This window comes from Castor canadensis, chromosome 12 (assembly GCF_047511655.1).
Source record: "Castor canadensis chromosome 12, mCasCan1.hap1v2, whole genome shotgun sequence".
Lineage (NCBI taxonomy): Eukaryota > Metazoa > Chordata > Mammalia > Rodentia > Castoridae > Castor > Castor canadensis.
This window is the reverse complement of record NC_133397.1, coordinates 33,085,015-33,097,437: the sequence shown is the minus strand read 5'-3', so window position 1 is coordinate 33,097,437 and position 12,423 is coordinate 33,085,015. Positions and strand designations below refer to the sequence as shown.

At 40.3% G+C, this 12,423-nt stretch overlaps 1 protein-coding gene across 1 annotated transcript in view; it reads left to right on the top strand.

Annotated features, from left to right (window-relative positions):
* The window catches only part of Dhx57 (DExH-box helicase 57), a 51,755-nt gene extending 42,279 nt beyond the window's left edge, over positions 1 to 9,476 (top strand). The window contains exons 20-24 of the mRNA XM_020161979.2: positions 120 to 254; positions 1,071 to 1,145; positions 3,271 to 3,405; positions 6,254 to 6,454; positions 8,795 to 9,476. Coding sequence (XP_020017568.2) covers positions 120 to 254; positions 1,071 to 1,145; positions 3,271 to 3,405; positions 6,254 to 6,454; positions 8,795 to 8,938 — 690 coding nt within the window. The 3' untranslated portion in view covers positions 8,939 to 9,476. The remainder of the gene's footprint in view (positions 1 to 119; positions 255 to 1,070; positions 1,146 to 3,270; positions 3,406 to 6,253; positions 6,455 to 8,794) is intronic.
* Positions 9,477 to 12,423: the final 2,947 nt, after the last annotated feature.

The window sequence follows — 12,423 nt, the reverse complement described above, 5'->3', positions numbered from 1 at the left end:
CTTTGTATCTATTGCTGTCCACTGAAGTTATACATCTATATAATCACTCACTGTTAGAAGACTGGAGGACACTCATCTTCAATATGTCCATACCTTAAAGGATTTTCCACTTCTTTCAGGAAATGGCCAGCCTCAAACGACAATTCACTGAACTGTTATCAGATATAGGGTTTGTAAAAGAGGGACTCAGAGCAAGGGAAATTGAGAAAAGGGCCCAAGGAGGAGATGGTGTCCTAGATGCTACAGGAGAAGAGGTAAAGAATGTGCATGACTTCTTACTTCACTTAAACTGCCACATGGATAAAATGAACTGGGGAACACTTATGCCCTAGTGACATTCTTGGTTTTCTTCTTCCCACAGATGTCAGTAATACTCAATGTACTACTCAGTATACTTCAGTGTTGCTGCTGTTATAATTATTTAAATTTCACATTGGTTCTTGATAAATTCATAAAAGGTAGCATAGACTTTCTAGGAATGTCTTTCCTCCATCAAGGACAGTCTTGTATTTAATTATGGGAAGAGTACTTCTTCAAGATGAACCTGATTCCTCTGTACTTTGTAAAGATTCTGAACATTTCATAAATCAGAATCTTTCCCTCTCCTGAGGCTTAACAACACTTTTTTTTGTTATTGCTTTTATTGGGGTTTTAGTTTGTTTGGTTTTTGGTGGTCCTAGGGTTTGAGCTTAGGGCTTCATGCTTGTAAGGCAGGCACTTTATCACTTGAGCCACACCTCTAGCCCAGCTTGTTTTTGTTTTTTAATCTATAAAAAAAGATTCAAAAATAAATAAATTAAAAAACAATTTTAAAAAGAGATTGGTTTAGTTCACAGCTTTGGAGGTTCAAGGGCATGGCACCAGCATCATCTTGGTTCTGGTAAGGCCCCTGGCTACATCAGAGTCAGGAACACTGGCTTTACAGAGATCTAGAACAGTCACATGGGCTCCGTAGAGTGGGCGCTATGTGACTATTGTCTGGTACATTTATTTTTTACTTAGAAATAATTTTTATAGCAAAGAGATAGAAATTAGATGGTCTTAAGATTAATGCTGTATTTCTCTCACAGGCAAACTCAAATGCTGAGAACCACAAGCTGATATCAGCCATGCTGTGTGCTGCTTTGTATCCAAATGTAGTGCAGGTAATAGGACATCTTTCCTGAGTCTTCCTGCTTCTGCTTTGATTTGTAACCAAGGGACAAATTTCAGATGTTTGTTAATCATGTTAAAGAGATACACACAGCTCATGGAAACTCATCATATACATTTAGAATATATTTCCAATTCTTTACTTCTCCCAATCTGTATAATACAATATTCAAGGACACATTTATTATATAAAATGAAGTGCCTTTTAAATCCTCCTTTAATATTCCAAAAATTAGAATGGACATATATATCAGTCTGCCTTCCAAACTGCATGTAGTTATCCTTCCATGTTACGTAGAAATTTGATCCTACTACAGAATTCCCTTATGCCCTCTACTCTAGACTAAAATTAGAGAAGAATAAATCACAGAAATCAGTGCCTTGCTAGGGGCCACCCATGCCAGCCTCCTGGAAACCCTCCCTGAGTGTGCTCTTGGAATTTTACCTGAGTTTTGATTAGTGCTAACAAGGGACATTTGAAACTTAGAAAGAATTCAAATTTGGCAGAGTACTGAATCACTTTTCAAGGTTTTAACTTTCTATTAAATGCTCAGCTGAAATCTGATTAATTTATGGCTCATTTTTCTGCTTAACTCTCACAGGCTTTTCAAACCATTTGGAAATTACTTTTAAAGGTATAAGGATATAGATATATGCTGGTTTTGATGTGATGCTGTGGTTATTTAAGATGTTATCTTTAGAGGAAGCTGGGCAGAAGGGACACTCTGTACTATATTGCAACATTCTATGAGTTCTGTAATTATTTCCAAATAAAAATATTTTTAAAAGGAGAATGTGGAGAAAATGCATATGGAGACTTAAAGTGTAAAAACAAAACCCTGAATGTGGTATAAGAAATTTTACATTGACAAGTAACATGGTTTTGAGGCTAAACCAAAAATGCAAGCTAGAAGCTCTAAGTGTAAAGCAGATTAACAGAATCCAATGGAAAAGCAAGCAAAGGATGTGAGTGAGCATACAGCCATGTGCAAAGCAGCGCTCACTGTTACTAGTATGAAGAGAGCAAATTAAAACAACAGAAGTACGTCTTTTTACTTTTCAAGTTGACAAATTATTAAAATTATTAATACTGGTACCATATAAGTCCCCCAGCATAACCACTCTTGGCCTGGGTGGTGATGAAAATTTGTTTACCTTCCTACATGAAAGTTTCATTTCTAGGATTTGTTATTAGCAAATATGAAAAAAAGATACAGTTAGGAGAATGTTCATTTAGCACATGGTGAATGTAGAGGGTTTTTTTTCCCCTACTATGTATTTTCTAAAGTAAACATACTATTTTTGCAAAAAAAAGAAAATAAGCAATGTTGTGTGTATATATAAAATAAGATTCTTTGTACAATAAGGGAAAAAACCCACCCAACACAACAATAAAGAAGTTAATTAATTAATTATATAAAAAAGATTCTCTATAGATTTTTTTCATTGTGTTTTGAAAGAAATCCATTTGGAAATGTTATATTGGGGTTGACATTGATACTCAGACCTGTGGTCCAGTGTTGCCAGCTGGGTCTTTGCACCTGATAATCAGTATAAACCCAAAACGTCAACACAGTTTGTACCCTAGATGGCTGCTGTACAGTACATTCACCAGAACTACTACATCTACCACTTCATGGTAGTTTAAAAGAAAAAAAAAAGTGTGCTTATACTGTTTTCAAAAGGAAACAAAGTAATTAAAAGAGGGGAAAAAACAGCAAAATTCTGGGTGTGATAGAGCAAACCTGTAATCCCAAAACTCAGGAGGTTGAAGCAGGGGGACTGTGAGTTTAAAGCCAGCCTGGGCTGTACAGCAAGTTTGAGGCCACATAGGAAACTCCCGTTTCAAAAGGAAAAAAGAGAAAGGGAAGGACAGAGGAAAGAAGGAAGGAAAAAACGGAAGGAGGGAGGGAGAGAGAGAAAAGGAAAGAAGGGAGGGAGGAAGGAAGGAAAGAAAAGGGAGGGAGGGAGAGAAAAGAAAGGAAGAAAGGGAGGGAGGAAGGAAAGAAATAGAAACAGCAAAACTATTCAAACAATAGTTTGCACCAAGGCACAAAGTCCTACAATGACTATATATACACATATATATTTAAAAACAAACAAATATTTGTTCTATAGGTGAAGACCCCAGAAGGAAAATTTCAGAAGACTAGTACTGGAGCTGTCAGAATGCAACCAAAATCAGCTGAGTTGAAGTTTGCCACCAAGAATGATGGATATGTGCACATTCACCCTTCCTCAGTGAACTATCAGGTCAGAATGGTGGCATGTGTTTATGTTCACATGTGGTACTCCTGGATTGAGAAGCATGGCCCCTTAAACTGAGGAAGCCTTGTTTTATCTTATGCAGTGTCCCCAGTGGTACCGCTGATTTAGAGAAAGTTGAATCAGTATAAACAGACTGACAAGTAGACTATTTGTGGAAAGACTGTTTCCATTTTGGGAAAATTCTATTGAATACAAAAAAATGCTCAAGCCTGCTTTCAAATGCAAAACTGTTTCTTTGAATTGGGATTTAAGAATCCAGTGAGCTAATTACATCATTGGCCTGTTTTTGCTGATCTGTCTTTCTCAGCTCTCATCCTTCCTTCAGCCTCCTGCTGTGAGGCTTCATGCCTCCTCCCTAACAACTAAACATTTCAAAGGTCACTAGTGGCCTCCTAGTAGCCAGATTCAGTGGGCATCACTTGGTCCACATCTGATTTGCCTCTCATGTGGCATTTGACATTGCTGATCTCCCTTCTTCTTGAAACTATCCTTTATGCTGTTTGCTTCTGAAATACTTTCTTCTCTCTCTGATCTCCCTCTGTCTCCTTTACCAGCTTCTTTTCTCTGCTCTGAAACAGTGTTTCTGTCCTCTGTCCTTCTCTCACTATAGTGTACATAAACTTGATGACCCAGACAGACCTCCAAGCCTGTCTCTCCAGGGCTGGAGTTTTTTCCTGAGCTCTCCTGATGGATGTCAGCTGATGTCTTCCACTCATCCCATACTCAAAAACTGAAAATCAGACTCATCATCTCCCAATTCACCCTTCTCTTTCTGTTTACTTTCATGTGAATGGCACCATCCAAATCAGAACCCTGAACTCACATAGACTCCTGCTTCTTTTCTCCTTACTCTTAATTCAATTGGCCACCAAGTCCAGGCAATGCCACTTTTTTGACACCTTGAAAGTTCTCCTGGGGTTGAGGGGTGGCCCAAACAATGTATACACATGTGAGTAAGTGTAAAAATGATAAAATTAAAACTTAAAAAAAAAAGAAAGGTATCCTATTCTTCTCATCCCCACTGCCACTTCCTCAGTTCAAATCCCAAATATCTGTCTCTTGCCTGAAATACTATAATAATCGTATTTCTGGTGCTTTTGCCTACCTCCCATACTATTCTGCCAGAATTATCTTTATAAAACGTATATTTGACCATGTCAGTACTTTTGCTTAAATCTTCATATGTGGAATGTACCACAAACTCTCACCTGACCTTTCACATCTGGCCCCTTTGAATGCCATGTTGCCTATAACTTCCCTCTGTCATTCTGTGTGCTCCAATAATAGAAGACTACCAACTGTGTTCCCCAGTGCCATACACTGGACACACTGTTCATTCAGTGCCTGGAATGATTCTCATGCCCCAGCAAGCTCCTACTTACCTTTCAGTCTTCCATGAAGAATCATTTCCTGATTAGGGGGTAGGTCAAAGGTAAAGTGCTTGCCTGGCATGCACAAGGCTTTGGATTCCCAGCAATGCCCCCACAAAATTTTTTTCCCTCAGTGTCCCTTTCCTGCTCTCTACTTCCACTGTTCCACCATCACACGGTGTCCATTTATTTGTCCACTGTTGAATTACCACATTAGTTCATGGCATTGTCTCTCTCGTGAGATTATGAAATCCCTGAAGACAGGAATTGAATTTTACTCACTTTTACATTTTCAATGTCCAGCATGGAGCATAGCTGAAAGCAGATGCTCAATGGAGCTTTCAGGAGAGATGAAGGAGAAAAAAAAGGAAAGGAGAATGAAGGAAGAGAGAGGCTGCAGTGTCAGGGCTGGTCAATCCATTGGAATTCCTGAGGGAAGTAGCAGCAAAGCAGAGAAGATCTTAAGCACAGAGGATTCTGAGGGCCAGGAGGTCATCTGCCCCTCTCAGCTGTATGTGTTCTTAGGAGTTAGCTACACTCCTCCTCTTTAAGTTAGCATGCAGTGTTCAAGTCATTCATGCATATATTCAGTGTCCACTAGCACTAATACTGCGCCAGGCACAGTTGAAGGCCATAGAGGGTAGTGGATGTACAAAGTTTCTGCCTTTGAGGAGCTATGTTTCAGTGGGAAGACAGACAGGACATACGTAAACTCATAATCTCAGGTTAGTGGCAAATGCTTTGAAGAAAAATAAAGCAAGTGGAGAGACTGAGGATGACAGGAGAGGGGCCCGTTTTGTATAGTGGTCAAGGAAGAACTCTTTGAGGAGAAAACAAGTGAGCAGATCCTAAATGAAGTAACGACCAAGCCATGCAGATATCTAAAGAAAGAACATTCCAGAAGAGGAAATAAGTGCCATGACCATGAGGTGAGAATATATTTGGGGTAGCTCTGAATAAGCAGGAAGACCACCTGTACGATAAGTGGAGCAGGATGGCTGATCAGGGGTGAGAGTGGCTAGAGATGTGTTGAGATGAGCAGGCCAGGAGTGGGTCCCATAGGACCTTTCAGGCCATGGTAAGTATTTTAGATTTTATCCTTTGGGAAACCATTGGAGGGTTTGGAGCCATGGTTGGATTTCTATGATTAAAAGATCATCGTGGCTGCTATGTGGAAAAAGCCTGTAAAGATGCAGAAGTAGAAACAGCATGAGCGCCATGGAAGCCGTTTCAGTGGCCTGTATGAATCCATGGCGGTTTGTATAGGGTGGTAGCTAGAGAGGGGTGCTTACATGCCAGTTCATTATTCATTAATCAGCTTGGAGATATTGCTGGAGCCCAGGAAAGAAAAAATTGGGAGTCCTTACTTAATGGACAGGCAGTATTTAAATCCATGGGACTGGTGGAATTCCCTTTATGCCACCAGTGACATTACTGTTGTCATCTGAGGTTTTATGTTACAGGTCAGACACTTTGACAGCCCCTACCTGTTGTACCACGAGAAGATCAAAACTAGTCGAGTATTCATTCGAGACTGCAGCATGGTGTCTGTGTACCCGCTGGTCTTGTTTGGAGGAGGCCAAGTGAATGTGCAGCTTCAGAGGGGAGAGTTCGTTGTTTCCTTGGATGATGGTTGGATCCGTTTTGTTGCTGCTTCCCATCAGGTAAAGGGATAATTGGTTTGTTCTTGAGACTCAGGCCATGAAGGGCTTTGACAATATGAAGTATAAAGCATTCCTTTAGGGACCAAGGATAATAGAGCTAATTAAGAATGAATGATGGGGGCTGGTGGAGTGACTCAAGTGGTAGAGTGTGTGCCTAGCAAGATGAGGCCCTGAGTTCAAACCTTGGTACCACCAAAAAACAAAGATAAAAAGAGTGAATGATAGCCTGGCACCAGTGGTTCACACCTGTAATCCTAGCTACTTGGGAGAGATTGGGAGGATCAAGGTTTAAGGCCAGCCCAGGCAAATAGTTCATGAGACCCCCCCCACCCCCATCTCCAAAATAATCTCTGCAAAATAACAAAATGAACTGGAGGTGAGCCTCAAGCAGTAGCACAAAGTCCTGAGTTTAAGTCCCAGTCTTGCCAAAAAAAAAAAAACAGTGACTGATGGGCTAGGGGTGTGACTCGAGTGGTAGAGCACTTGCCTGGCAAGTGTGAGGCCCGGAGTTCAACCCCCAGTCCCTCCAACAAATAAACCAACAAAAAGAGTGAATGATGCATGTGTACTAGGACACTAATGAGCGAGGCTAAAGTGAGGCAGGGGTAGAGCCCTAATAAGAGTTCCAGGATGCACCAGAGAAGGAAAGCCTGGGATGAGCTGGAATTAGTGTAAGGTGAGGTGTTGGACCTTCCTTATTGTTACACAAATAAGCAAAAATAAATAGGTAATGATCACCCTGATTCACCATTAGCACATAAAAAAAGAAAAGAAAAATAAGAAGGAAAAAAAAGGACTCAGGTGCCACATGTAACAATAACAATAATAAAGTAAAGGGAAGGACCAGGCCTATAGCTCAGGGGTTGAGCAAGGACCTAGACTCAGTCCCAGCACTGCAGAGAAAATAAAGTAAAAGTAGCTGGGCCTTGGGCCATGCACCTAGAATCCCAGGCACTCAGGAAGCTGAGGCAGGAGAATCACTTGATCTCAGGAGTTCAAGACCAGCCTGGGGGGCTGGTGGTGTGGCTCAAGTGGTAAAATACCTGCCTAGCAAGCTTAAGGCCTAGAGTTCAAACCCCAGAACTACAACAACCAAAAAAAAAAAAAAAAAAACCTAAACTAGGTGGCACATGCCTATAATCTCAGCACTCAGGCAGGAAGAGTACAAGTTCAAACCCTACCTGGGCTACATAGTAAGAGACACTGTCTCAGAAAAAATAAAGGGCTGGAATTATAGCTCAGAGGGAGAGCATACACTTAGCATGCGCAAGGCTCTGGATTCACTACCCAGCACCACAAAAACTAAACAAATAAGTGAAGGGAAATAGATGAAACTAACCTTCATATATTTATTTACCCTAATATATCAACATATTAATTTCAACATGTAATCAATATTAAAAGCTATTGAGGTGTTTTATATTCTCTTTTCATACTAAGTCTTTGAAGTCTGGTATGTATTTTATAGTCTCAGCACATCTCAGGTTGGACCAGCCATATTTTATATGGTAATCAGATAAACCACATGTGACTAATGCTGCCATATTGGATACTGTAGGTCAGGAGGGTCAAGCAAGGTTGGTTTGATTCAGCAGCTGTCCTGGCTGTCCTTGTGGTAGCAAGATGGCTTCCATAGCTCTGGCTTCACATCTGTGTAGTATACCATACAGAAAGGGAGACAGAAACCTTCTTCCCAGAAGCTCCATCAAAGCTCCCCTCCTATACTAATTCCTGTGGCCAAATAGATGTCCTGACTCAAACATGTTCACAGTGTGAATCTGCTGAATGAGAGCTGGGTCCAAATGGTGTATTGCTGCACCATGGGAAGGGGCAAACAAACATCAAGGGTACACCTTCAGGACTGGGAATGTAGCTCAGTGGTTAAGTGTTTGCCTAGCATACATGAGGCCCAGGGTTCAATATCCAGTGCTACCAAAAAAAAAAAAAGAGTACATCAATGTAAACAAAATGCCATGAAAGCAATGTATCCCAAAGCTAAGGAGATTTTTTTGATTTTCTAATATCCACCATTTTAAGTTCTCCATGTTAATCCTCCATTTTCCTGCTTCTGTTGGGACAAAGGGTAAAAGTTGGTCATGAGTTCAAGGGCAGCCTGGGCTACATAGCAAAACCCTGTCTCAAAATAGAACATGAATGTGATAGAGAAGCTTTTGTAATGGACCTTTGTTACAGAATGAAAAAGTGTTTAAATTGTTTTCCTCATAATGGGGTTAAAATTAGTATCAGAAGTTTAAGGACTGATTGTCATAACTGGGGTGCTTCCCACTGACACTGTCCCCGCTGTTCCAAGCACTGCTTATACTGCAGCTTTTGTTACAGGTGGCCGAATTAGTAAAGGAACTTCGTGGTGAACTTGACCATCTCCTCCAGGACAAAATTAAAACCCCGAGCATAGACCTGTGCAACTGTCCTCGAGGCTCCCGGATCATCAGCATGATTGTGAAACTTGTCACCACACAATAGAGACTAGTCTTGAGAGAGTGCTTGCTACTCACCTGCCTCTTGCTCACCTGGAAGTCACAGCCATTCTTCTACTGCGGACTGAAGACCTGAGCTGGGGCTGGCCCAGGGGAGGCAAGGGCTTGAAGTGCTGAGCCAGCTGAGGCTCCATGTACTGAAGGGGTATTTTCCACACAAAGTGCTTCTGACAAGTGCGGACACTCCCAGCACAACTTGGAGTGTTCATGATGAGACAGTCTAAAACCCAGCTTGCCTGTCTTTTTTCTCTGTGACTTCTGTACTGAATGAAATTCACCTGATAACACACAAATTAATGTTTAATACAATTCTACTTTAATGTTACGTATTTGTTTTCTCCTACTTTTTATTATGTATGTCTATATATAATCTATGTATTCTTTCCTCCTGTTTTTTTTTTTTATCAGGCATGAGGAGAAATAGTTGACTTTTTTCCTGTCATAATAAAGGTTCTATTGAGAAAACTCAGAGAAGGAAAAGCAAATCATGTGAGAAAGGAAAATAAAGAATGTCATTTGGGCTATTATTGACTGCTGAGTAACCTTGACTGGTGAGGGTATTTTTTAATTTTTTACTTACTAAAGGGCAGCTGAGCAGGGTGCTGGGGGCTCAAGCCAGTAATCCTAGCTACTCAGGAGGCAGAGATAAGGAGGATGGCAGTTCAAAGCCAGCCCAGGCAAATAGTTTGTGAGACCCTATCTTGAAAATACCTAACACACAAAAAAAAAGGGCTGGTGAAGTGGCTCAAGGTGTAGGTCCTGAGTTGAAGCCTTGGTACCGGAAAAAAAAAAAAAAAGTAATAATAATAATAATGAGGTCCAGAATGTAAGCTGGGGTGATCCATGACCCTCTTATTAAAAGCAGAACAACCCTCATTCTTTATTCTCTAACTTCACCATTTAGGAATTTGCTCTCTTATGAGCTAGCCCAAATCCATAATGGCCAAAAGAATTTTAATGGAATCTTAAATTTAATGGAATTAAATTTTAATGAAGGAGAATTGTAATGGCATTTTCAAGGCAGCATTTGCATGGTTGAGGTAGAAAAGATTGTCCTGATAGTGAAAAACTTACAGCTATAAAAAGCCTTCCATGAGACTGCGTATTTTCAACCACTGCTTAGGTTAATGGGGCAGTAGCATTTTGAAAAAACATAAATACATCTGCATTTTCCCTGGACATTGTATGGCCAGGAAGGATCTTAAAGAGATAAGTGGAAAAAAATGTTTGTCTAGACCTCAGGACAGAGTCATTGAAGCTTCCACACTATCCACAAATCAACACCACTTCAGTGAACGGTGATTACTTTTCAAAGTATTACTGTAGTTAAGTTTTCAGGAAATCTAGTCTACCCAAAATGATCATCATCATTTTGTGTGGTTAAGTTTCAGTGCATTTGAAGAGCCTAGACTCTATGCAGTATTTTTTTAAGGCATCAATTCATGTGATCACTTTGCATAAAATGCATACATGTGTACCACACTCACAGGATTCAAGCCCTAACTTGCTATTCAAATAAGGCTCACTTTACAGAACAGATTAGGTTGAGACCTTTAGAAGAAATAAAAAAGGAAACTGCATTAACTTTCCAAACAAAATTTTTAAACCAGTTTTGACTCTTGGTGCTACCATACAGCTCATGCTGCCCTAGCTAGAGCCATCTGCCCAACTGGACCTGCTGCTATATGTAGTTACAACAAAACTTTTCATCCAGAGCACTTGAGAATTACTGCCCTCCGAGAAGCCAGTCCTTATACTGCTCACTTCCAATCACATAGGAAAGATAAATACTATCATTTTAGATATATGCCAAGGGCTGGAGGCATGGCTCAAGTGGTAGAGTGCTTACCTAGCAAGCACAAAGCTCTGTGTTCAAACCCTATGCTGACAAAAAAAAAAAAGATATGCCAAAATGTGAAAAAGGTTGAAAAGCCTGGACTTAAGGCACTAAGTAAGAAAAATATCACTCCCAAAACTAAATTTCCTGAGCTCATCAATTATGAAATAAAAGCTAATAAAAATTAAATAAAACTAAGAAATAATATCACTCCTTTGCAATTAAAGATCAAGAATGCAGTATTGTATTTCAAGGTGAAACTGGATTACTAAGCCCCAAAAAGATGGTCAGCATTTAGTGTGATTCTATGGAGAGCTTGGTAAGTGGTTTCTTTAAGTATGTGTTTTAATGCAATCTAGCAAGAGAACAATATTAATAAAATACTTGCTCCAAAATTAGTTTGCATGGCTGCTTTGTACTATCATTACGTGGGAAGGTCTCAGGAGGTGAAAACAGCTGACCATTCTGACAGATGTGGTCACAGACTGGCAAAACTTCTTCCTCTGTGAGTTCCTTATCTGTTTTATTACAACTTGGACTTCCTAACAAGAAATGAACCTTGATCTTTACCCTCTCAATTTATATCTGGGCAGTTTAAATATATCTAAACCTGAGGCATGGATTTGAGGCATGTGGTTCATGGTAGCTCCTTTCTAGACCATAGTTTAAACGTGTTCCTAAGAGGTTATCATAAAATAAGATCTGTGAGCCAGGCATAGTGGTTCACACTTGTAATCCCAGCACTCTGGAGGCAAAGGCAAGAGAATAGCAAGCTTTGGACCAGCCTGGGCTACATAGCAAGACCCTGTCTCAAAAAATACAGAACAAAAAATGATAAAAATAACAACAAAAGATCTTGTGAAAGTACTTTGTAAAACTAAACAGCAAATATAAGGCATTAGGACCCAAGAGTGTGATTTTCAGATGTTGCCTAGGCTGGTACAGTGAGGACTCAACTGTTGTGATCTCTCAATCGCTATGCCTGGGGGGATGGGCTCAGGCTTTCACACTCTGAGGGTGTCTTATGGGTGCCATTAGCTGCCATGTAAATAATGGATTCCTGGAGGCAGCAGGATATGCTCACCTCACTCTGCCATTATTATGCTTGAACACTCTAGGTAGAAGCTGGCTGTTTCCTCCCAAATCACGCAGGAATTGAGCACTTATTGAAGGCTTATTTTTCCTTACATTCAGGGGGAACTTGGCTTCAACTACTCAGCCAATTAATAAACACAAAGGTAGCTATTGTTTTCAAAAGTTAGATCTTTTGTTGTTGTTGTTGCTTCAGTGCTGAGGATTGAGCACAGGGCCTCACACTTGCTAGGCAAACTTCACTGCGCTATACTCCCAGTCCCGGAAGTTAGATCTTGATCGTGAATCCATGCCAGTCAATATTTGAGTACTCACAGTACAGACTGGCTCAGAGGAAACAACATAGAAAAAGCTAACACAGTTTCTTGTCACTGCAATAGTCTCAGACTGTTCCAGGGTCACGGACTTCTCCCGTGTCTTTCAGTCTTAGGAATGTGAAACTGCAATGTCTGAATGAACATTTAATCATTAGCATGAAGAGACTTTTTGCCATTTCTAAATTATCACCCCTGATATGACATGTGATATTAACATTTGTAGAC